The sequence below is a fragment of the Macrobrachium nipponense genome, chromosome 21, assembly GCF_015104395.2.
Source record: "Macrobrachium nipponense isolate FS-2020 chromosome 21, ASM1510439v2, whole genome shotgun sequence".
Lineage (NCBI taxonomy): Eukaryota > Metazoa > Arthropoda > Malacostraca > Decapoda > Palaemonidae > Macrobrachium > Macrobrachium nipponense.
Window position 1 is genome coordinate 75,648,025 of NC_087212.1, and position 25,771 is coordinate 75,673,795.

The 25,771-nt window shown below is 50.6% G+C and overlaps 1 protein-coding gene across 4 annotated transcripts in view; it reads right to left on the minus strand.

Moving 5' to 3' along the window:
- Positions 1–22,773, minus strand: part of LOC135198183 (protein lin-52 homolog) — a 157,239-nt gene extending 134,466 nt beyond the window's left edge. The window contains exon 1 of one of the 4 annotated variants that reach the window (XM_064225730.1): positions 22,232–22,773. In XM_064225730.1, the coding sequence (XP_064081800.1) occupies positions 22,232–22,268 (37 nt within the window). In that variant the 5' untranslated portion in view covers positions 22,269–22,773. Of the gene's footprint in view, positions 1–21,856; positions 22,014–22,231 lie in introns of those variants that run through there. The other 3 variants (XM_064225731.1, XM_064225733.1, XM_064225732.1) reach the window with 3 other exon arrangements.
- Between the last annotated feature and the right edge of the window lie 2,998 nt (positions 22,774–25,771).

Sequence of the window (25,771 nt, forward strand, 5' to 3'; positions counted from 1 at the left end):
CTTGTAACTCACTAATCCTTTTTTGCTGTCGCTAATGATAAAAGGAATAGGCATTTTCTAGTTATGTCCCTAAATGATGCCAGATGCGGAGGCTCGAATCTATCCGAAGACAGATATTTGAGGACTACGTCTAAGTTCCATTCGGAGGTACTGGTTCCTTAGACTTTGAAGTCTCAAAAGATCTTATGAGATCGTGGAGATCTTTGTTATTTGCCAGATCTAACCCTCTGTTCCTGAATACAGCCGAGAGCATACTTCTGTATCCCTTTATTGTGGATACGGCTAGATGAGATTTTACTCTCAGGAATAGCAAGAAATCAGCAATTTCCGCTATAGAGGTAGAGAGGAGGACAACTTCCTTGGCTCTACACACCTTCTAAAGACCTCCCACTTCGACTGGTATACTTTCGTAGTGGAGGTTCTGCGAGCTCTCGCGATCGCGCTTGCCACTTCGCGAGAAAAGCCCTCTCGCTCTGACAAGTCTTTCGATAGTCGAAAGGCAGTCAGAGCGAGAGCGGGGAGGTTTTGATGGTACCTCTTGAAGTGTGGTTGTTTGAGAAGATCCGTCCTTCCTGGTAGGGATCTTGGAAAGTCTACGATCCACTCTACCACCTCCGTGAAAAAACCATTCCTGGGCCGGCCAAAAGGGGGCTCATTAATTGTCATCCTCGTCTCTTTTGACGCCACAAACTTTTTCATTACTAACCCCAGGATTTTGAATGGGGGAAAAGCGTAAACGTCCACTCGAGACCAGTTTAGCAGGAAGGCGTCTACCTAATTGCTCTTGGATCTTCCACGACCGAGCAAAACACTGGGAGCCTTTTTGAAATGCATGTTGCGAAGAGATCCACATGAGGAGTTCCCCACAGAGACCAGAGATCGAGACACACTTCCTCGTGCAGAGTCCAGTCTGTATGAAGGACCTGGTTCCTCCTGCTGAGCCTGTCCGCCCTCACATTCCTTACTCCCTGTACGAACCTTGTCAGCAGGGAGATGTTCCTGTGAGACGTCCAAAGTAATAGATCCCTCGTGAGTTCGTAAAGGAACGAGGAGTGAGTTCCTCCCTGTTTCCGAATGTAGGCAAGTGCGGTGTGTGTTCCACGTTTACTTGCACTACCTTGTCTCTCACCAGAGGTTCTAGGCTCTTCAAGGCCAGGTGTACGGCGAAGAGCTCTTTGCAGTTTATGTGCCAGGACACCTGTGCTGGTTCCCAGGTGCCTGACACTTCCTCTGAGCCTAATGTCGCTCCCCAACCCGTCTCCGACGCGTCGGAGAACAACACTAGGTCTGGGTTCTGAGTTCTTAGAGAGATCCCTTTGTTCTCTTGCAGAGGTAGCAACCAACCACTGTAGGTGTGCCTTTATCTCCACTGGAATGGAAAAAACGTCCGACAGTTGCCCAGTTTTCCAGCTCCAAGACTTCTTGAGGAAGAATTGAAGTGGACGGATATGAAGTCTTCCTAGTGGGAAGAACTGTTCCAGCGAGGAAAGCGTCCCCAGAAGGCTCAAACCATTCCCTCGCTGACGTTTTGTTGTTTCTCTAAGAAGAGAGAGATTATCCTCAAACCTTTTGCGGTTCTCTCTTGCGAAGGAAAAACTCGAAAACCCCGAGAATCCATCCGAATCCCCAGATAGACTAGGTCTTGTCTGGGGGTCAGTTGAGACTTCTCGAGGTTCACAAGCAATCCCAACGCCTTGGTCAAATCCAGAGTTAACTTTAGGTCCTCCAAGCACTGTCTCTCCGATCTGGCCCTGATGACCGTCCAGTCTAGGTACATAGAGACATTCACTCCTTTGAGATGAAGAAATCTCGCCACATTCCTCATCAGGCTTGTGAAGACCTGAGGAGCTGTGGACAGGCCGAAACACAAGGCTCTGAACTGAAAGATCCTTCCCCCCGTCATGAAACGGAGGTACTTCTTCACGAAGGGTGGATCGGGACGTGAAAGTAGGCGTCTTGGAGATCTAGAGACACCATCCAATCTCCTTGTCGTAATGACGCTAGACTGAAGCAGAAGTCTCCATGGAGAACTTCTCCTTCTGAACAAATTTGTTCAGAGCGCTGACGTCTAGTACTGGTCTCCAGCCTCCCGAGGCTTTCGCCACTAGAAAAAGGCGATTGTAAAACCCCGGGGAGTTTTTGATCCAGTACTAGTGTTCTACTGCACTCTTGTCCCACATTTGTTCCACCATCGATCGAAGAGTATCCCTCAGCACAGGATCCTTGTACTTGGCTGATAGTTCCCTTGGTATTGACGTTAGGGGCGGAGTATTCAGGAAAGGGATACGATATCCCTTCCTTATGATATTTAGTGAAGAGACGCGTCTGCGTCTATCAGTGTCCAGGCCTCCACGAATCCCAGGAGCCTGGCACCTACTGGTGCTTGGAGGAGAACTGTTTCATTTTCCCTTTTTAAAGGGACGAAAGGCGGACCTACCTCTCCTCTCTGGAGCCTTCCTTCTTGCGGGAGGTCTGGAGATCGGACCACCTCGAAAGGGCTGCATAGAAGTGCTAGGTTCTTTCTTGTTCCGAAACTAAAGCAGGTTTCTTCTTCCTAGCTGACTGCGTCAGAAGATCCTGTGTCGCCTTCTCAGTTAAAGAGTGAGCTACGTCCTTCACTAACTTAGAAGGGAACAATAGTCCGACAGAGGTGCATATAGTAGAGCTGCCCTCTGAGCATGCGAGACTGCCTTTGTTAAGAAGGCGCCATACACTGTCCTTTTCTTCAAAAGACCTGCTCCAAATAATGAAGAGACTTCCAAAGATCCATCCTGTACTGCTTTGTCGATGCAAGACAAAATGCATAACAGGGCATTCAGGTTCGATTCCCTGCGAATCGTGAGCTTTCTTGGACATCACCCCAAGGGCGGGACCAATCTAAGAAGTTGAAGACTTCCAATACATGGAAAAGTCCCTTGAGGAGATGATCCAGTTCTGAAATACTCCATGTAATGCGAGCAGAATTAAGACTTGGACGCCTTGAAGCGTCAACTAACGTCGAAAAGTCTGCCTCTGTAGTAGAAGGGAGAGCGATACCCCATATCCTCCCCCCCCCGTCTTGTACCATATGCCTCTTTTCCAGCTAATCTTGCTGGAGGCATGCAAAATACTGTCCTGACTAAGTCTTTCTTCGACTTCATCCAGGAGTCTAAGGCGTTGTAAAGCCCGCGCTTCATCGAGATGGTGGGCTTCATCTTCAGAAAAGACGAAGGCTTCTTCGCCTTCGCACTCGAGAAGAGCGAGCGCGGAGAAGGAGGAGCAGCCGGAGTCAACTCGTCTCCGTATTCCTCCAGAAGCAGGGTAGTCAACACCTTATAGTTGGACAAGCCCTCTCTTCCATGATCGTCATCATCCGAGTTTTGCTCCAACTCGTGATAATTCTGAGTTTCTGTTCTCCTTTCAGAACTTTCCTCTTCTGGAGGAGACAAACTCCTGATCGGAGAGGGGCTAAGGGAATGAAAGTCTTTCCTTTTTCCCGTTTTGATCGACCTGGAAGGCGTCACAACCTGCGGCTTCTCTTGCGCTTTAGAAGACTCTTGTATGACGCTTCCCGCTCTCCGAGCGTCATGTATGACGTCTCTTGTTGACGTCTTGATGACGCTTCGCGTCTGGAGACGCTTCGCTCTCTAAGGGCTTCCTACTCGGTCGTCACAATCTTGGACGGAGCGTCACGTCTAAGATCCGCTTGAAATGACGCTTCACTTCTAAAAGACGTCTTTTGATCTTCTTGTCTTACGACACTCTTGTCAGCCCCCGTTCTTCGAGCAGGTGCGAGAGGACGAGACTTCTTAATTGGAAGCGTCACGTCCTTCCGACGGGGCGCTAAAACTCCCACAAGAGATGACAGTTGTTCCTGAACGCCATAATTATCTTTCTGAGGCTTCTCCTACGTCTGTGCATGACGCATCTCGTTATCACTCGGGGAAGAAGCATGATGTGGTACTTCCTCATAAGCGTCAGGTGACGCTGACGCCACCTTCGCCTTCTAATAGCAGACGGGGGCGTCATCCGAGAAGCGCTCTGGGCTTGAATCAATGTCTTGCTTCATATGACGCTTCAGCGGTCTCGATAAGTTCGACTCCTTCCACCCTCGTTTAGGTGAGGGAGAGGGAGAGGACGAGAAACACTCGCGAAGGACGCTTTTTCTATAGCGCCCTTGAGCTGGCTGCCATGAAGCAGAGCTAGCTGAAGGGACGTCTGACCGTTGGGGATTCCCCACGACCTCCTTAAGGCTTTCGACTTTCCTTCTCCTCTGGGCATGTGAGCTTGGAAGAGGTCTAGGCCTGGGAGCGCCGCAGGGACGATCAAACGCCCCCTCCACAACACTGATAGGACTCACTTCACTAAAATGTTCACTATCACTAGCCTTACCTTTCGAGTCAGCCATCTTGGTTTTCATGTCTCGAATAGTCGCTTTCAGATTGGCGATTTCCGCATGCCGATCCGAAAAGGACACTCTGAGAATGAGATTTTATAGGGAGAATCTACAGTAGTAGGGTTAGAATTATCCGTGAAACGGTCAATAGGCCTTGAATTCCCACCTTTCAGTCGTCTAACTCTATCCCTCTCTAACTTCTTCAAATAAGAAGTCAAAGTCTTCCATTCTTCTGCATTCAAAACCCTCGCATTCCTTACAAGTGTTAAAAGCAGAACACTGAACCCCCCTACATTTACGGCATACAGTGTGAGGATCAAACCGAAGCTTACGGTATCCCTCACCCTGCAGCCTACATTCACACACATTCTCACACTCACATTAGAATCAGACATACTGAGAAAAATTCCAAAGAGTTATTCCAAAAACAGTCCACAGTAGCGAATGCCAAAACAAACGATCCAAATACGTCACCAAAAAGCGAAAAAAAACAAAAAAACGTTGATCAAATGTTGAAAAAAAAAGAATCTAGTCAGGAGGTAATAACAACAATGTTGATACCACCGGCGACAGAGAAAATATGATAGAAAACGGGGATGGTTCCTAGTCCTGCCACCCAGGGCAGGCCGGTAGATCACCTGACCTACCTGTAGCGAGTGGCGCGAAATTTGAATTTCTGTCGGGGACGACGGAGTCTTAGCTATGTATATATCTGACAGGTAAGTTGATTGTATGAAAATGCAATTTTCGACAAATTGTCATTTGTTCCGATACGTAATACAAACCCTCGGTCCTTTAACAATAGGAGACTCACTTCTGGAGGGAGGAATCGAGTCTTTTTGTGTGAACAGACTGGTGTCTCCGTCCAACCCTGGAGTGCCTCCCTGGTCGTAAGAGCAAGGGAGGGATCCAAACCTCTGTCCGATTTGATCGGGGGTGTGCACCGCAGGATCAATGGTCAGACCTCTGGGCCAAGTACTAAGAGAGAGGCAAGCGTATCTCTTCGTACCAGCAAGCAAGAACTTGTTCCTGTTTGCAAGAGACAATCATAAAATGATGGGTTTGTCTCAATTGGCATCCACTTCCCCCCCCCTTGTTGGAGGAGTGGTGGATATTTACTCCTATCCCTACTGAAAGGGATAGGATGGTGCTCTATTGAGTAGCTCACCTGCATCTCGTCCTTACCCAGCAGGGTGACGACCGTGTCCCTCTACCCAGAGGTAGAGGGAAGAAAAAAGATCGGAAGAGAGCCATCAGTCACATCTCATTCCTCATCCATTCTTACGGTCACACCAGGACTCGATGCTGTTCAGCCTGCGAGGGTCTGGGTTCAAACTACACGTGTTGAGCAACACCACGGTTCCCAAGGAAAAAAGATCCAAGGAACTGTGGGCAATATCCTGAAGGTAGAAGGAGGTGCATGCGTCCGGTTGGACCAGGCGCCTGCCTTCATTACCTGCGCCACGGAGAAGTTCTTGCGGAACGCGAGAGAATGATGAAGAGGCGTCCGCACTCATCCTGGGTGTCGAGTTTCTTCAGACAGTCTCCGTCGCACCTTCACAGGACAAAGCAGCATAGCCTTCGTATCGGAGGCGGTGACGTCCATTAGGGAGGGTATTGTGAAGGACTCGAACCAATCGTCAGTTACCGAAGGGTTCTGAGTCTTCGCTACGAAGATCGGTACGAAATCGAGCGTCACAAATCCCCATCCCACCCTTTGTGCTTGACTTCTCAAGAGAAGTCATGCAGTTACCTAAGACGAAAAGAAGGGAATAGTCGTATGACCTATCCCTCTTCTCGACTTTGGTTATGTACAGTACTCATACTGACAAGCTATTAAGACGAAGTAATGATTGCTCTGGAACAACCGAACTAAGTCCACAGCATAGTTTCGTAACTGACTCGGGCGCTCTGACAGCTGCCGACTGACTGGTTCGGAATCAGTAGCGGCAAGTTGTCCAAGCATCCGGGTAAGTCACGTGACCTTCGCCCTTTAAGAGTATGCTGAGAGACCAACAAATAAAATGACAATTTGTCGAAAATTGCATTTTTCCTAACTATACAAACCTGAGGTCCTTTAACAATAGGAAGTAGCTAGCGGCAGCTGGAACGGTCCGTAAGCTTCGAACAAGGGAGAACGGTAGTTAACTGCTTGTCCGATCGTCACTGGGAGGTAAACAAACAAATCACTTTTGCTTTTGGCCCATGCAAAATACGCAGAGTGAGGGGTGGCATGAGGAGGGACTTTATGTTAAAGGACCTCAGGTTTGTATAGTTAGGAAAAATGCAATTTTCGACAAATGTCATTTCTTGTCCGATACGTAACTACAAACCCTCGGTCCTTTAACAATAGGAAGACTCACTTCTTGGTGGGAGGAATCTGAGTCTTTTGATGAACAGACTGGTGTTCGTCCATCCCTGGAATGCCTCCCTGGTCGTAAGATCGAGGGGAGGGATCCAAGCCTCTGTCCGATTGATCGGGGTGTGCACCGCAGGATCAATGGTCAGACCTCTGGCCGAGTACTAAGAGAGAGGCAAGCGTATCTCTTACGTACCAGCATGTAAGAACTTTTCCGTTTTACATGAGCAAAATGTAAGTAAATGGGTTTTTGTCTCATGTTGGCATCCACTTCTCCCCCTTGTTGGAGAAAGTGGTGGATATTTACTCCTATCTCTAGTTAAAGAGATAGGATGGAGCTCTGTTGAATAGCTTACCTGCATCTGGACTCCTTTCCAGCAAGGTAAACGACCGTATCCCTCTGCCCACAGGTAGAGGTAGAAAAAGATGGTGAAGAGAAGCCAGTCACTCTCTCATTCACGCATTCATTCCTCCCAGTCATACCAGGAATCGATGCTGTTCTGCCTGCTCTGGGTGCTGGGTAAGCTAGCTTACAACTGTGTTGAGCAGCCACCACAGGTCCCAAGGAAAAAGTATCCAGGACTTGTTGGGGCAATATCCCGAAGGTAAGAAGGACGTGAAGGTGGGTCTGGTTGGCCCAGACACCTGCCTTCAGGACCTGCGCCACAGGAGAAGTTTCTTACGGAACGCTAAGGAGGGTCCGATACCTCTGACTTCGTGGGCTCTCGGACGGGGCGTAACGGATGTCGTCGATACCATCAGCTTCGTACGCTCTCCTGATCAACCTCACGCAGCCAGAAAGAAAGCGTGTTCTTGGAGACTTCTTTCTTGGTGACCCCAGTGCTAACGAAGAGCGTCGACACTCAGCCTGAGATGTTCGAGTTCTCTTCAGATAGCGCCGTAGCGCCCTCACAGGACAAAGCAGCATCTCATCCGCATCGTTATCGATGAAGTCCAGGAGGGAGGGGATCGTGAAAGACTCGAACCTGTCGTCAGGGATCGACGGATTTCTGAGTCTTAGCTAACGAAGTTCGGGATGAAATCGAGCGTCACAGATCCCCAGCCGCCTCTGGTATGTTTAACATCATAAGAAAGGCCATGTAGTTCCCCTACTCTCTTCGCCGATGCCAGGGCCAGCAAGAATAGGGGTCTTAAGGGTCAGATCCCTGTCTGACGACCTCTCGGAGTGGCTCGAAGGGTCTTCGAGTCAAACTCCTAAGTACGAGGTCACAATCCCACGCAGGGGGGCCTGAGTTCCCAATGGGTGGGCAAGACCTTTCGAAGCTCCTCATTAGCAAGGATATCTCGAACGAATTCGAGATGTCCAGTCCCCTCAGTTTTAGGACGAGAGCCGAGCGGCTCTATATCCCTTAACTGTGGGTACTGAGAGCTTCTCTCGGCGAAGAACACGAGGAAATCCGCTACCTGCTGAAGAGTGGCTCTGAGAGGAGACAGACCCTGTCTACGACACCCAAACCACAGAAGAACGGCCCACTTCCCCTGGTACACAGCTGCAGAGGACTGTCTGACGTTGTCCAGCCATCTCTGTTGCTGCGCTACGAGAAAAGCCTCTCGTTCGCAAGAGATGGTGGATAACAGCCAGCCGTGAAGTTTGAAGGGACTGGACTGCGTGGTGGTACCGTTCTACGTGTGGCTGGGCTAGGAGGTTGTTGCCAGGTGGTAGTTCTCTCGGTGCGTCCGCAAGAAGAGCCAGCAAGGTCCGGATACCAAACGGCTTGAGGTCGTTTTGGGTTTGGGAGCCACCAGGATCATTCTGTGATTGGGAGTGACCAGCGCTCGACTGATCAACTTCCGAATCAGACAGAAGGGAGGAAAGGCGTAAGCGAAGAGGTTTGTCCCAGGGGTGTTTGGAGAAGCGTCCTCTGCAGCTGCCCATGGTCCGGCACAGCTGAAAAGAAAACCTGAAGTTTTCTGTTTTTTGTGCCGGGTGGCGAACAGGTCTACGACCGGTCGCCCCCACAGGTTGAAGAGCCTTTCCGCCACATCTTGGTGTAGAGACCATTCGGTCCTTATCACCTGATCCCGACGGCTGAGCTTGTCTGCTACTACATTCCTCTTGCCTGGAATGTAGCGTGCTGACAGCTCTATCGAGTGAGCCGTGGCCCACTCGTGCACCTGCACTGTCAACTGGATGGAGGCGGAAGAGACACTAGCCCCCCCTGCTTGTTGACATATGCCACTACTGTGGTGTTGTCGCACATCAACACCACTGAGTTTTCCCACCAAGCGGTCCCGAAACTCTTGGAGAGCGTTGAAACGCCGCCTTGAGTTCCAGGACATTGATGTGAAGGTGCTTTTCGTGATGGTCCCACACACCTGCAGTCAGCAACTCCTCCAGGTGTGCGCCCCCATCCCTCGGTCGATGCGTCTGAGAACAGAAGCATCTCCGGGGGTGGGGGGAGTGCGTATAGGCACTCCTCTTAAGAGGTTCTTGTCGTCGAGCCACCACCAGGCTAAGGTCCTTCCTCACCTTGTCCGTGATAGCCACGGGAAAGTAAGGAGGATCCCTGGCCTGAGACCAACTCTCCCTTAGCCTCCACTGGAGAGACCGTAGGTGAAGACGCCCGTGAGGGACTAACTTCTCGAGTGACGACAGATGGCCGATCACGACTTGCCATTGCTGTGCTGCCTGTTCCTGCCGCGACAGGAACCGGCCGGCTGCCTCCCTGAATTTGCTGATACGCAAGTCTGCGGGAAAGACTTGCCCTGCTACCGTAATCTATCAGCATACCCAGGTACTTCATCTTCTGCTTGGGTTCGAGATCGGACTTCTCGTAGTTTTATCACGATCCCCAGATCGCGACAAAACTTGAGGAGTCGATCTCTGTCCTGTAGCAACTGCGAGCGGGAGCTCGCCAGGACCAGCCAATCGTCGAGATACCTCAGAAGACGTATCCCGTTCGAATGGGCCCAAGCCGACACCAGAGCGAACACTCACGTGAACACCTGTGGGGCGGTTGAGAGACCAAAACAAAGTGCCCTGAATTGGTACACCGTCCCGTCGAAGATGAAGCGGAGGTACTTTCTGGAGGACTGATGGATGGGTATTTGAAAATACGCGTCCTTCAGGTCCACTGAAAGCATGAAATCGTTCCCCTGATCGAGTCGAGCACTGAGCGTGCCGACTCCATCGTGAACCGCGTCGTGCGAACGAAGCGGTTCAGGGGGAGAGGGGTCTATCACCGGGCGCCAAGCCCCCCGATGCCTTCTCCACTAGGAAGAGGCGGCTGTAAAAAGCCCGGTGGACTGGTCCTCCACGATTTCCACAGCTCGTTTCGCCAGCATGGTCTTGATCTCCTGTCGAAGAGCGTTGTCCTTTGCTGATCCCCGGACATAGGTCTGTAGATGGACCGGTTTGGAGATGAGGGGGGGGCCGAGACTCGAAGGGTAGTAGATATCCCTCCCGAAGGAGGAACCGTCTACTATCCAGTTCTCGGCGCCAGTATCGCTGCCAAGTTACGCCCAATGGCTCGCCAGGGCACCCCCCCACTTCCCGGCAGCAGGTGAGGGGGAACGCCGTCCCTAGCGTTTCCCTCCTCGTTTCGACTTCTTTCCAGCACCTCCTCGGGGAAAGGAGGGCTGGGAGGAGGGCTGGTTGCGGCCTCCTCTCGCAGAAGTCGAAACAACTGGAGTCTTCACACGGGGTTTGGACGGTGCAACCGTCTTCGCCGCCGTGGAAGCGCTAGCCAAGCTCTTTGGTTTGGCCGCCGCAGTTACTCGAGATTGCCCAGAAACCTTCGAGACTGCCTGGTAGGTGACTAAGCGGTCACTCCGGTCAGTGCGCCGCCGTTCCACGCAGCGTCCACCATCTCTCCAGGAAAGAGAGCTGGGGAACTCCTAAGAGGTCCATTTCGTAGCCCGAGTGCCGCCTCACGCCCAGCCCCCTTGGTCACTCGGGTAAGGACTGCGTCCCTACGTCGAAGAACCAAGTTGGCCCACAGGTTAGCAGTCTGATGGGTTGAGGTAAGAGATTGCTCTTCCTCCAGACTGGCACAGTCTCCTAAAAGAAGCGTCGTCTTCGAGAGCAGAACTCCCGGAGCCGGCCGCTACTTTGGATATTGTGAGGGACCACAAATCCAACCAGGAAACTGCCCCTGGAATGCTGCCATAGCGGTAGATTCCAGGGCAAGTGCCTCCTGCTGCGAGAACCATAGGTTCTCCGACAGGAGCTGCTGCAGGGACACACCTGGAGTCAGCCTCGCTAACTCCGGGTTAACCTGTTTCGGCAGTATCGGGTCTTCCGATGGCACGTAGAATCGCCTCTGCCGCTGTAGAGGAGGAGGAAGCAGCTTAGAGGACCGTCCGGATTTTAGCGAGTCCTCCGTCCTGAGACGAGATTCTCCACCTGATCCAGGGACTGAGTCCGCAAGCTCTGATCGTGGCAACCCCATCGTCATTTTGGGCTCACTCTTGGGACCCCAAAACCAAAATGACTCGAGCCGGGACGTGGGCTCTGCTGGTGGTAGCGGCGATCCTTCCGCGAGGGTCATTATGCAGACGCATTCAGCTTAATGACCTCTGCGAAATTCCTCTGTATCTCGGGCGTCACAGCGTCTTGTGGAGTAGGACCGTCCAGTCCCTCCAGCAAGAGCATATCCCTTGATACTCCTCCTTCAGAAGGAGGAACAGCGACAGACCCCTGACGGTCGCCTCCAACTACTTGCGCGTACGTCCTGGTCGGTCCATAAGACCGTGCTGAGCCGTACGGCGTCATAGCCGGGTCACGAGCGGCGCACCTCTCGTGATCGCTCCTTGGTACTTCGCTCCTCCCGGTATAGCCCGAGGAGGTTGAAGGTACGGGAGAGGCAGACCTGACGCTCCCCCCTCGCTCGCTGGCATGACCAGCGTGCGTGGTGGAGGGCTGCTGCTGATCGTCAACCCTTCGGTGACGGTCGAGCAGTAGGCCTAGCGTCGCCGCTCGCCTGGGGCGATTGGCTCGGCTGAGAACGTCGAGACCGATCTCTAGCGTCAGGCGAGCTGCCGCTGGTCACCGTCTCCGCCCGGACTCCCATCGGGAGCGGCGGACGGGTGACCTGCTAGGCTCCCTTTCGCGTCGAGACCGGCCAGCGTCCTCTCGGCGCGTCAAACCGCTGGTACCAGCCGTGGCTGGTACCGGCGGCCGTGGGGACTCCTTCCTCGCCTCAACCCGTGGGCCGGTCAGCGACCGTCACGTCAGCCCGAGCAGCCAGTTGGTCGCTGCGAGAGCGTCCACTGGCCTGGCGAGAGTCGTGTGCACGACTCTCGCCAGTCTTCTGCTCCGCGCCGCTGTCTTGACGGCGAGCGAGCTCGGACGTCAAAACTTTGGCTGGACGGTCCTCTTTGGAAGAGCGTCCACTCGGTGCTTCTCGCGAACGAGAAGCGGCCCGAGACGGAAACCTGGTTTAGCGGCAGAAACCGCTAGCACCAGGTGAGGACGCACCAGCCGAGGCTGATGCACCTCTGGTCCCCGTCGACTTCTTCTTTGCAGAAGAAGCGACGGGCCCTGTACCCGAAGGAACAGGAGACCAGCAGAAGAGCTCCCCAACTCGCCTGAGCGAGCCGGGCCCTTAGAGATCCCGAAGGAGTCTTCTTAGGGGGGGAGGAGGCAGCCTTCTTCTTCTTCGGCTGTTTAGCCTTAGAAGTCGAAGGGGAAGGAGAGGCAGCAGACGACGAAGAAGACGATGAAGACGACGACGACACCTTCTTCCTCTTCCTCTTCTTCTTCGCCAGGCTCCCGCAGGACAGACGTCAGGTCTTCCATCCAGGAGGGAGCCGGGGCAGTTGCCGAAGCAACAGGGCCCGACTGCACTGTCCGGAAAGACCTGAGACTGTTACAGCAACACCAGCAGCAGGAACAACAGGAACAGGTCCGGGAACAGCAGGAACGGCAGGAACATCTGAAATGGAATGTGCAGGCCTATCTGAAAAGGAAAGAGTAGCTGGACGGCAACAGGTACGGCAGGCACGGACAGGTACCACGGAGAGCCAGGTCCGTGTCGACAGTCACCGTCATCCGTGGCACTGGCGGCAGGTCCAGGGGGGTACTCTTAGGGCAGCGGAAGTCCGGGGTCGGCAAAGGAAAAAATCCAGGTGGTGGTGGCATCGTCCTCTTTGGAACGGCGGCAATGGGTTTTTGTACTGCCACCGTGGGTGTCACCGACATTATATGGGGGCGTATATACCAGATGTGGTGGCATCTCATACGCTGGTGTCGTTAATGTGGTAGTAGTGGTGGTCACCGCACCATGAGTGACCACCGCCGACCCCGCCAACCGCTGAAGCAAACCCCTGGATGCTGGGCACTCCCCTGCAGTCCCAGCGACTCCCACACCTGTCCCAAGTCGTCCTTCGCTGATGGCACACCTGCGGAAGCAACAGTCGGGTTAATTTGGAGGGGCTTCCCGCGCCTGGGGGGCGAAAACACCCCCCCCACCCCCCCAGAGCAGACGGAAGATCCCGAGTACAGCTGTACGTCAGGGTAGCGGGCGCCCTCCTCACACTCGACGGATCGAGAGAGGAAAAGGACTCCGCTACCCCCCCCGCAGGGGAAGGGGCGCGAAACGTGGGGGCTGGCCGGGAGGCAGGAAAGAGGACGAAGTGTCCGTCACCAAAGGAGTCACTGGACTTTCCGATGACTTCTTGGCCGGCCTAAGTCTCTTCCTGCCCTCGTACAGCACCCACTGCGCCTCGGACCAATTCATACAAACCACACATGGTTCGTTGCGGGAGCACTCTCGCCCCCGACAACGTAGTACAAACCTCGTGGGGGTCCACCTCAACGAATGACCTGAACCCTCCACATTTACGCCCCTCCAGCCCGGGACACACTCTACGGGCGACTGGAGGGCGCGGTGATATTTCCATTTCTTCCAATTCACTCATTGCAAGAATGAATAGAATTGAGAAAAAGTACTTACAATCACTCCTGATATACAGAAAGAGAAACAAATACTCAAAGTTGAAGCAAACGACAAAGCGGGCAGAGCGATGGCGACACGTCCTTCCCACACACGGCCGAAAGCAAAAGTGATTTGTTTACCTCCCAGTCGCGCGGCGCGCGACGATTCGGCGAACAAGCAGTTAACTACCGTTCTCCCCTTGTTCGAAGCTTACGACCAGTTCCAGCTGCCGCTAGCTACTTTCCATATTGTTAAAGGGACCGAGGGTTTGTATTACGTATCGGAACAAATATTTGTTAGTCACCGATGCCGGACGGCGCGGCGATGATTCTCTAATGCTAAGCTCAAAAGGCGAAAGTCAATTGCCTTCAAAAGACCGAGGTCCCTGATGGCAAGAAAATCTCCATAGACGTTGAATCTCAGCTTAAGGAGAAACAACACTATGTGACGTTGAAGACGAAGGTAGGCAATGAATGCAACCTACGTCTTCCAGCTGAATCGAGAGAAGGAATCTCAAGATTCAAACCTGTGCTTACCAATGACTGAAAACGCTAACCGCCATTTCATTGCTGTCCGTTGTGCAATGAAAGCGGGGCGTTCTTCAGTAATGAAACACAGGGGAGAGCCGCTTGAAGAACTGCTTCTCATGGGCTGAACGTTTGGAAGTAGAGCTGGCAGGTGTGGGAGTAGGCGATGTCTTTCAATACATCTGCTAATCCGGGGTGAACAATGAACAATTGTACACCTCCGAATACAAGATATTTTGAGGACAAACTCAGATTCCGCAAAAATCATTCGCATTATCGGGATACGATGCCGCAAGAGAATATTACAGAATTCTTTTACCGTGCGGTAAAACAGAACGATGAGAAGTCGAATAGATATCTCTGTTTAAAATTCTCGCAATACCGAAGACGATGAATACTAGCGTCTCTCAGCAGTAGATGGTCATTCATGTATGCGAGAATCCCCGTTAATCAGAGACTTAAGTCCGTGATTGTTGGGCAGAGATACGGTTGTTATTCAATCAAAGCAGGTGAGAAAGACATAAACAACCGTCTATCTCAAAGCGGCAGCTGATACTGAAATGCCTCGGGCAATTCAATACGCAGTAGCTGTCGCTGACTCGTCATCCTGAGTTGCCAAGTAATCCTTTCCACGAAGGAATGCGTTCGGCTAGAACCACCGAGCATAAAAAGATATGCTCGAGCAATTATATTTAAGCGAAACGAATTTCGGTAAATATAAAGCTTAAATGGTGTTGTTGTGACAACACCATAAGTATATAAAATTGAAACTGGAAACTCCTGGGAGGTTGCAGGCAACCCGGGTTGCAGTTCAATTAGAATACTTTTCGTCTAAGTCGCAATCCGTAGAATAACCAGGATATGCGCCTACCCCTCGGACCATTCAACTGCTTAGCAGAATCATGTCGCGAGGTTAATATACGTAGTATATTTGTAGGATTCTGAACAACGATCTCCATCCTAAATTCTTTCCTTCAAGAAAACAAAATAAGGATTGGAGATCGACCACCTTCGTTCTCTATTAAAGAGAGTGAAGGAGAAGTCTTCCTCGAAGGAAAGCTTCAATGGTGAACAGAATACTAAGACGATAGTTCCAGCCAAACTGGATATTCCCGTCCGTTCTTCTCTATTCCAGGTTGGTCGCCTACTGTGAGATAGTCTTCTTTCAGCAGCAGTCTTCTTCCTAATGCTAGAAATTCCAGGAATTCGAGCATAGGCGAGGTTCCCGATTATCGTGTAACATATCGGGGATTCTCGTCTCGCTCACTTTGGACCGTGGTCTCGCCTAAGTGTTTTTGGAGATCGTAGAAACTCTAACACTCTGAATACGCTAGAAATTCCGTAGAATTCTAAGCAGTCTGCGAAACCCCCACCGAATTCGTCAAACGATATCGGCTGGTGGTCCTCTCGATTCCCGTAGAAATCGAGAATGGGGCAGGATCCCTCCTCAACGACGGGGCTTACGTCAGGTAGGAACCGAAGGTCCCCCCTGGTAGCGCAGTCCCCAACGTGGGATCCTACAGAGAAATCTCTGTAGGATCCTTCCCCTTTCCCTCGTAGCCGTAAGGAGAGAGGGAATGGGGGAGGAATTGGATACTCGCTCGCGCCTTCCAGTGGAACTAGCAGTTGGAGAAGAGTAGGAGCAGCCATCGCCTTGCGGCGATGGCCTCTCAGAGTCTGGGAAAACGTATCGTCAGGAGAAAAACGTTTTTCCCGAGGAGGGTTACGAACTCCCTCACTGTAGGTAAGGGTCTGCCGCCACTGTGAACGTCGTCTGGGTGGGGCTGATCGACACCTGACAGGAGAGAGCCGATACCGTCCTCCGACTCATTCCAGTCCTCGTCGAGGTCGAAACCTCTCAGGAGGACCGAAGGAGTATTTAAATACGGTGTCCGAAGACACGTAGAAACGCCGCTGTCGCAGTAGAGGAGGTGGAAGTAGCTTGATCGACCGGCCAGAACTGAGAGAGCCTTCTTGTCCGGAGACGAGAGACTCTGGTTCAAGACAGAAATGGCAAGCTCCGATCGCGGCATACCCACCGTCGGTTTGGGTTCCCTCTCGGGCCCCAAAACGACTCGAGCAGAGACATGGGCTCTGCTGGTGGGAGCGGCGATCCTTCCCCCCGGTCGTTGTGCTGACGAATCAGTGCAATAACCTGGGTAAAGTTACTCTGAATCTCGGAAGTTACAGCGTCTTGAGGAGTAGGACCGTCCAGTCCCTCCAACAAGAGCAGCTCCCAGGACCCTCCTCCTTCAGAAGAAGGACCAGCAACAGATCCCTGACGGTTGCCTCCAATCACTTGCGCGTACGTCCTGGTTGGTCCTAAGACCAACCTGGCACGTGCGGCGTCGTGACGGGATCGTGAGCGGCGCATCTCTCACGATCACTCCTATATACCTCGCTCTTCCTGGCGTATGCCGAGGAAGTTGAAGGTATCGGAGAGACAGAACTGACGCTACCCCTCTCCCCCTCCCCCTGACGGTCGCCTCCAATCACTTGCGCGTACGTCCTGGTTGGTCCTAAGACCATACGTGGCACGTGCGGCGTCGTGACGGGATCGTGAGCGGCGCACCTCTCACGATCACTCCTAGCTACCTCGCTCTTCCCGGTGTAGCCCGAGGAAGTTGAAGGTAGTGGAGAGCAGACCTGACGCTCCCCCCCCACCCCCCGCTCGCTGGCAGGACCAGCGTACGTGGGGGGCTGCAGCCGATCACCAACCCGCGGTGGGGATCGATCTGCAGGCCTGGCCGTGCCGCTCACCTGTGGCGAGCGGCTCGACTGAGCACGTCGACCCCGGTCCCGTGCGTCAGACGAGCTGCTGCTGGTCACCGTATTCGCCCGGTCCCTGTGGGAGCGGCGGTCAGGTGACCTGCAGAGCTCGCTTTCGCCGTGAGACCGGTGAGCGTCCTCGCGGCACGGTTTAAACAAACGCTGGTACCGGCGTCCGAGGCTGGTACCCGTCGGTCGAGGGGACCTGGGGGACCTCTTCCCAGCCTTAAAACCGTGGCCGGTCAGAGACCGTCACGTCCCACCCGAGGTACCGGCTGGTCGCTGCGAGAGCGGCCGCTGGCCTGGCGAGAGTCACCTGAGCGGCTCTCGACAGTCTTCTGCTCCGTGCCTCGGTCATGACGCTGAGCGAACTCAGGCGTCTTAACTTTGGCTGCACGGTCACCCGAAGGAGATCGTACACTCGGAACTTCTCGCGGACGAGAAACCGAGCCGGTACCTGGCTTAGCAGCAGAGCTGCCAAGACCAGGCGAGGGTGTACCAGCGGTAGCCAGCACACCCTTGGTCCCCGTCTTCTTCTTCTTCTCAGAAGGGGAGACGGGCCCCGTTCCCGAAGGAACAGGAGGACCAGCAGAAGAACCCCCCCGTCACACCGGAATGTGACGAGCCCTTCGAAGTTCCCGAAGGAGTCTTCTTAGTGGGGGAATAACAAAACCCGGTTACCAGCTGGTCGCTGCGAGAGCGGCCGCTGGCCTGGCGAGAGTCACCTGAGCGGTTCTCGCCAGCCTTCTGCTCCGTGCCGTGGTCTTGGCGCCGAGCGAACTCTGGCGCCGAAACTTTGGCTGCACGGTCTCCCGAGGGAGAGCGTACACTCGGGATCTCCCGCGAACGAGAGACCGAGCCGGAACCTGGCGTAGCGGCATCGCCGCTAACACCAGGCGAGGAAGTACCAGAGCTAACCGATACTTCCTTCTGGTCCCGTCTATCCTTCCTTACGAAGGGGAGGACGGGCCCCGCTCCCGAAGGAGAGGAGGACCAGAGAAGGACCCCCCGTCCCACCGAGGTGGGACGGGCCCTTAGAAGTTCCCGGAAGGAGACTTCTAGGGGGGGGAGGGACAGCCTTCTTCTTCTTCGGCTTATGGGCCTTAGAAGTCGAAGGGGAAGAGGCGCAACAGACGAAGACGAAGATGACACCTTCCTCTTCTTCGTCAGCTCACGCAGGACAGTCGTCAGGTCCTCCATCCAGGCCGGAGTCGGGCCTATTGCCGAAGCAACACGGCCCGACTGCACCTGTCCGGAAGGACCTGGGACTGGGGAAGACACACCATGGGCAGGACCAGCATGGACAGGCGCAGGAACCAGGAGCGACAGGAACAGCAACCAGCTCAGGAGCGGCAGGAACAGCGGCAGAGGTAAACACAGAAGGGACAGCCAAGCCAGTAGCGGGAACCACATCAGCGACAGGTACGGCAGGCCCAGCCATCGCCTCGTAGAATCATCGGCAGCCAGCGTGGTACTGGCGGCCGGTCCAGGGGCGAGCTGCTGGAACAGCGGAAGTCTGGGGCAGGCAACACGAAGAAAACACAGGCGGCGGCGGCATACCCCTCCTCGGTACATCGGCGACCGGCCCTAGAAGCGGCAGACGGCGTCACCGACACAGCATGGGGAGTGTAGACCAGCGGGGGGAAGCAGCATAAGCGGCCGTGAAGGTTGTAGTGGAGACCACTCCAAGGTCACCGCCCCAGACCTCGCTAGACTCTGCAGCAGATCGTGGATGCTAGGCACGCCCTGCAGCCGCAGTGGTCCATACCTGTCCAAGGTCGTCTCCCACGCTGTAGCACCTGCGGTAGCACAGACAGATTAGTAAGAGGGGTTCCCTCACGCACGGGGGGGGAGACATGCCCCACCCCGAACGGAAGGAAGACCCCAAAAACAAAATACGAGGAAGCTGAGCGGGGGGGCAGGAAAGAAGACGAAGAATCGGATACCAAGGGAGTCGCGGGAGAGCTTTCCGACGACTTCCTGGCAGACCTTCGCTTCCCCTACCCCCGCACAGCAGTGAAAAGTAATATGAAAATGAAACAGATGACTGCACTTGCGATTCACTTCATAGAACTTAAAGAGGGAAAAATCAATTCCCGGTAAGAGCGGAAACTTGATCCATAATAATATGATGCTATCATAAATATATATGAAAATGAACAATACTGCACTTGCTATTTTCACTTTCACAGCAATAAATCGTAAGGATTAATTCCCGGGTAAGAGCGGAAATTGTTCCAAAATTAAATTTGATGCAATTAATAAATGAAAATGAAAAGAAAACTGCATTGCGAATCCACTTTCATTGCATTCTATTCATACAAAATAAGAGGCTCTTGCCGAGCGCAATCAAGCTCTCGGCAACGAACGCACAGGGCAAAAAATATAATGAAAAAGAGTACTTACATCTTTCAATTACACACTTTCGCCCAAAATACATGACTCGGCGCGAGTGCGCCCGCCCTCGCCACCGAGACATAATTCAAGGGTTCAATTCATGAAAAGAGCGGAAATCGCCGTCTCTACGGCGATAGCTCCATGTTGATTCATAATTAAGTAATGAAAATGAAAACAGTGTACTTACAGTTTCATTTTCAAGTCAAACCAACCATTAGTAGAAAACACAATATAAACAAAGCATACGACGATGAAGCGGGCAGAGAGCGATGACGAACACGTCCTTCACACCCGCGGCCGAAAGCAAAAGTGATTCTTCACCTCTCGGGCGCGCGGGACGCGCGCACGATCGGACAAGCAGTTAACTACCGTTCTCCCTTGTTCGAAGCTTACGACCGTCCCAGCTGCCGCTAGTTACCTTCCTATTGTTAAAGGACCGAGGGTTTGTATTACGTATCGGAACAAAGTCCTTTTCAACGGACGCGAGTCACTCCGAGAGCTCCACCCCTTGCGCGGGGAGGGCGCCTCGGAGGACGAAAAACAGTCCTTTAGGATGCGAGCCTGAGCACGCTCCTTGGCAGCCTGGGAAGTAGCAACAGGTCCTGCCGAAGGGACGCCAGATCGGTGGGGAGCCCCCGGAACCCACTCTTGCGGCTTTCGACACGAACATGCCCAACTCCATGAGGTCTGGGAGTCCGACAGAGGTCTAGACCTAGAGGCATTATGGGGCCGATCTGACGCCCCCTCCACAAACACTAGGGCACGATCACACACTTTAGTCGAGCCGTTTTCAAGGGCCAACACTTTGGACTCTAGAGTGCGCAATGACTCTAGAATCAGAGAAAGGGCATTACCTTCTCCAGACACAGAACTAGGGCCCTCAGGCAACAACACAGGATTAGGTGAAGCAAATTCTACTGGTGTTAATATAGGCGAAATGTTACTTCCCTTACCTTTCGTAGAACCGCTTTTAGAGGAAGACCTCCTGATCCTATCGCGTTCTAGCTTACGCCGATAGGATTCATACACCTTCCATTCATCCTCAGTCAAACTTTTGCATTCAATGCAACGATCAACTAGCAAACAAACATGCCCCCTACACCCCATACATACTGTGTGGGGGTCTACCGATGCTTTCGGTAGCCTCACCTTGCAATCACTTCTCACACACACTCTGAAGCTCACTGAACTTGATCCCGACATCACGTTCATACAAAAGCCAATCCAAAATCCAAAAACAGTCCACTATCGCGTATGCCAATCCAACAATCCAGAGTCAAAACCAAAAGTCAATCCAGATACTTATAACGAGTTAAATCCAAAAATCCTGGGCGGAGGTCTGTAAACAGGTGTTTACCGACCGGCGACAGAAAAAATATGAATAGAAAATGGGAATGGTTCCTGATATCCGCCTCCCAGCGGCGGGAATGGGTACTACCACCTGGCCGCCCACTGCGTGTGCCGCGAGTTTTGAAATTCTGTCGGACTTCGGAGAATACAGCTATATATATATCTGCCAAGTAAGTCTCATGAACAAAATTGATGTTTTACTATTTATTTAAATAATTATTTAGTGCACACTTTGTCGTCTTCTTCTACCAAATCTGTAGTTTCCTTAGAAACGTTGTGGCAAGGGACCGTTTTCCGAATGTTGTGATGAAAGTGCCCCAGCGTCTATGGGTACAAGTGGTGTGCGGATTTATCACAGGGAATGGGAAGTTTGTTGACACAAGCGACTCCGCAAACATTGAGATGGCGTCAATCTTCTAAGTTATTTAATCGTAAGTAAAACTTTCGAAAGTGTTTTGGTGAAGTTTGTACTGAGTTGGCCACCTTTTTCATTACCCTCTGTTTAAAGCTTCAAATATAGCCTTAATTTCTAACTTTGAAGAAAATACTTACTTCGAAAGGAGAGCAGAGGTCTTTAGCTCCATCTCTCACCAACAACAGCTCGTGACTGATGACCATCTCCGGTGTCAGGATGCGTTATAAGTACTTTTTTGAAGGGTGTCCAGCCATGATTGTCGGTGAGTTGGCCAGTCCATGCGGTGTTTTACCCTAGGACATTATTTTGTACTGTGGGAGAAAACTCTCATTTTGAGAGGAAAGTAGAGGTCTTGAGGTGTTGCTTACACGACTGATGACTCGTGACTGGCGTTCACCTCCGGTGTCAGAATGTGTTAAAGCACTTTTTCTGGAAGGTGGGTCAATGAGCGGGCAAGACTAGCCCAGGTAGTCCACACGGTTGTTTACCCTACATCTTAAACGATTGGTAACCACTGATGATAATCATCTGAATAGCCTTCAGTACTTTAGGATTTCAGCAGTTCCTACCTCTTTCATGGGGGAAATGCATTCTTTCTTTCTTTATACTCAATCTAAAAACCATCATTTTCCTTAAAGGGCCTCAGGCGTAGGCTGGTAGTTGGATGCAACGAGAGAAAGTGAAAATCATAAGAGTTTAATAAGTAAGTGGCCTGCACCATCCAATGGTTTCCACCAAAATGCTTAAAACACAAGTTAACCTTACCACCAATCAAAAAAATAGCCTAGCCTAGGTACAAGGGCCTGGGTCATGTAGAATCCTAGGTAGATACTAGTAAGTAGAGTACTTTCAAAGTATTACTAAACCAACTCGCTTTCAATGAGGTTCTCGATCAACACAGCAAGACGTTCTTGAAAGCCTCACACTCAAGTTATCCTAGGATAAGCTACGACAGGATTAGCCTAGGCCTACCGAAGTAGTAATACTAACCTCAGTTACCTGTTAAGGTGAAATTCTATTGCTTTGCTTCATAGTCAAACAACCACTTGGTCCACCTAATTATGAATTAAAATGATCATACTCAATACAGACAAATCTCTATGCCCACTTGAAAAGAGTTAAATTGCCTTCATTATTTACCTTCGTGTTGAAAATTCCCTCCTTCGGACGAAGCCATCTTGTTTGTTTACTAATAGAACAGAAGAGAGGGTGCGTTTCTTTGAACTCAACCACGAATGGATGGCGAAATCTTTTTTTCCTTTCCACACTGATCAAGCCAATTACCTACGCTCATTTATGTACTGTCCAGTCGTTCCATTTTACAGTATCCATACAGATTATGTTTGTTATAATTTCTCTGAATTCGCGTACTTATGCATTTATTGACAATGCTTTCTGCGTCAGTTTTAAAACCCAGAAAATAACTTGAAATGTCAAGTGAAATGCTTGCAAAGGTTGGACTCTCATATTTCATCCAATCCATTCCTCGATTCCCTGGACGATTTCGACTGCCAATAATAACTTTCAGCATATCATTGAGCATGGTTTTGAACTGAAGAATATCCAACTATCAGACAAAAACAGGAAAACTACGTAAACATCAATTTATTCTACAAGCTTATAGGGCCCTCTCTAGACTTATTAAGTCACTCAAGTTGATCCAAATCCAGTTTTGTTTTCAGTCACAGATTATAGACGTTTTGGAACAATCATTCTATTTAACTTCCCAAATGAGGCAAACATTTGACACTGTAAGGTTAAAGGTTACGCCTGTCATCAAGCACACTAGACCAGGAACCCAGAACATTTATTCATGCGAAAGAAGGCAAAAGGTTCAACATTATTAATATCAGGCCTGACCCCCATATAATGGATTTCTGTATTGCTGGCGGGGCTATGACCCCCAAATACCTCATAGTAGGGGGGGGGGTGAAATATGACATTTATTCATGTGAACTTCGGCAAGGCTAAAAGTAGTTTAGAATGGTGCACAGGAGTCTCCTGACTACTAAATGAAGAATGACAGTTACTTTGGGTGGGGCGTTGACCCCGACAGCAAGTCCCATCCCCGAGGAAAAAATTACATTTATCATGTGAAAAGCGACAAGGCTGGAAATGGTCTCAATTAATCCTTTGGTGTCGCCTATACACTAAATGGACAATGAGAGCCATTTTGGGTGGGGCTTTGACCCCGACAGCAACCCTAGCTCAAACCCGGGTCACAAATTTTATATTTATCCATATGAAAATAGGCAAGGCTAGAAATTGTCTCAAATACACAATGATAGTAATGTTCTTTTAACTCCATGTCAAAAAGTCTTTAATATGAAAACTGACAAGGTTGAAAATGGAATTCATTTATGCCATCATGCTCCTTTGTACACCTTCTGTGCATGAAAGGTTGAAAGTCTAGAAGTATTTTAATTTGTGTATTCAGAGATCCATGTATGGCTGTACATTTACGTAATTTTAGTTCTCATGTCTTTGTTGCTTTATTAATATGAAGAATTCCAGCTAGCCTTGACACTTGCATTTTCTTATTTACAGAGAACCATATGGCAATTCTGCTGCAGATTTAATTCCACCGCCTCTTTTGCTGTATTAGCTTGAGTAACCAAATGCAGTATCAATTCAGTAAATTTTCACAAGATCGGAAATTGCCTCTGTTCAATGGATTCTTTGCTAAATGTATTACTGACAACATCCCTAAAACTGTTGCTGCATACATGGACCCCATCTCACAACCACCAACAAGAAATGATGTTGTACAAGAAACCATGGTTAGAGCAGGTAAAGTTGCGAAGGATGAACCAAGACTACGCCATAGTTTCTCATGATTTGGCTGGTGCTTTGAAAGCATTTGCCATTCAAGCTCTACAACGTCTATCATTTGACAACCTGATAATATAATACTACTGGGGAATTCCATTTACAGATGGCTTTCTACGCAGCCATTGGAACATTTATTGCAGACTCTGGAATTGAATACTTATTAACTGAAGCTGGAATCCTGGCCACTGGATCTCTTGGTTTCTTGAAAGACAAGTTCTTCAACTGGTGTACCAGGATCCATCAGATCATAGCAGCAGTGATGGAACGAGCCTTGCCGGCCAATTTCAAGAAAACTTTGACAGAAGAAGAAGTACTATCCTTGCCAGAAACATTGATCCATTCCTCTGATGATTCACAAGAAATGGAAAAATTTGTTGAAACTGCTCTCTTAAAAGACCTGCTGATGAATTGTGAGGAATTTTTGCAAAGTGTCATGAATGGTCAACATGGTAGCACAGCAGCTTACTGAGCGATCTATATATACCTAATCAACAGAGTACACCGGGAACTGCCAACCTTTCAACCTTACAGGTTGGCAGTTCCCGGTGTACTCTGTTGATTAGGTATACATAGATCGCTCAGCATGCAGAGAGCAGTGCGCACTAACAATGCAATGAAGTACATTTAAATCCTTCCCTATGTTACTGAGATCTTCTTTGCTCTAAATTGGCCAGATTATGCAAGATGGGGATCTCTTTTCCTGTCAAAACTTCGACAGAAGGACCCTTAAGCTTTGGACATTCTACAGGCAGGGGCCTTCTCTATCCGACGCACCAGTAAATCATTCTCAAGATGTGCAGTTGATCTAACTTTAGACCAGACTGTTAACAGGGATGTTGCATCGCCTATGAGAGGAATGACTGCTTTCAGAAACTCTGAGAATGCCTTCAGAAGATGGCCTATTACCTTGACTCAGCGTGGTATGGCCTTATCAGAATTACGGCACCTTGTAGGCCTTCATTCAGGGCAACAGCCTGCCAGTCAGTTACAGCCATGGAGAGTGAGGCGTGACAACAATAATATTCAAACCCTTGCCAGAGTCATTAATGATACCTGTAACCCATTTGATACTCAGTCACCACATGAACTAGTCAATGTGGCACCAGGTAAAGAAGCAAAGGAAGAAACAAAAGTTTACCTTTCAAGTACATTGAAGCGTGGAGTAGAACTTCGATTGAAATTTGAGACTTGAGTGTGAAGCAGACAGTTCAAGATTCCTGAGAACTGTAACTCGAACAAAGGTGTTAAACTTTCCCACAGAAGACACCAAACTTCAACATTCTTGCAAAAATAAAGCTAAAGCTAAAGTAGCAGAAGGTGTCAGAGATGTGTTTGCAAGAATTTTAGTGCTGGGAAGTAAAATAAATGTCACATGCGACCTTCAGTACATTTTAACTTCCCCAATTACAGATGTACCACTCTCCCTTGCGATAGTAATGGAACTCCCAACAAGACAGACAAGGCAACTCTCACTAAACTGCTTGAGGGAAACCAGGACACAATTTTAACTGACATCACTCTGCCTCAAGTCAGTGCAACTGTGGTTGACGGTTGATGCATCCTACATGAAACCCTACTTCGCCACAGGAAGTCAACTTATGGAACTATGGCCAGGAATTTGCTTGTCAAAGTATGTTCCTTTAGCGGGGAAGAAATTCACCCTGTGCTTGGTAAGTGTGTCTCCCCTTCAATTAATGATCAGGAAAGGAAATCTCGTGGTGGAAGTAATCAACCCACATTTATTATCAGTGGACCAGATTCAGCACAGCGGCATAGTGGAATAGATCTCCTGAAGAACAGCACATTTAAAGAAGAGTTTGCACACTTCATCATGCAAGAATGGAGAAA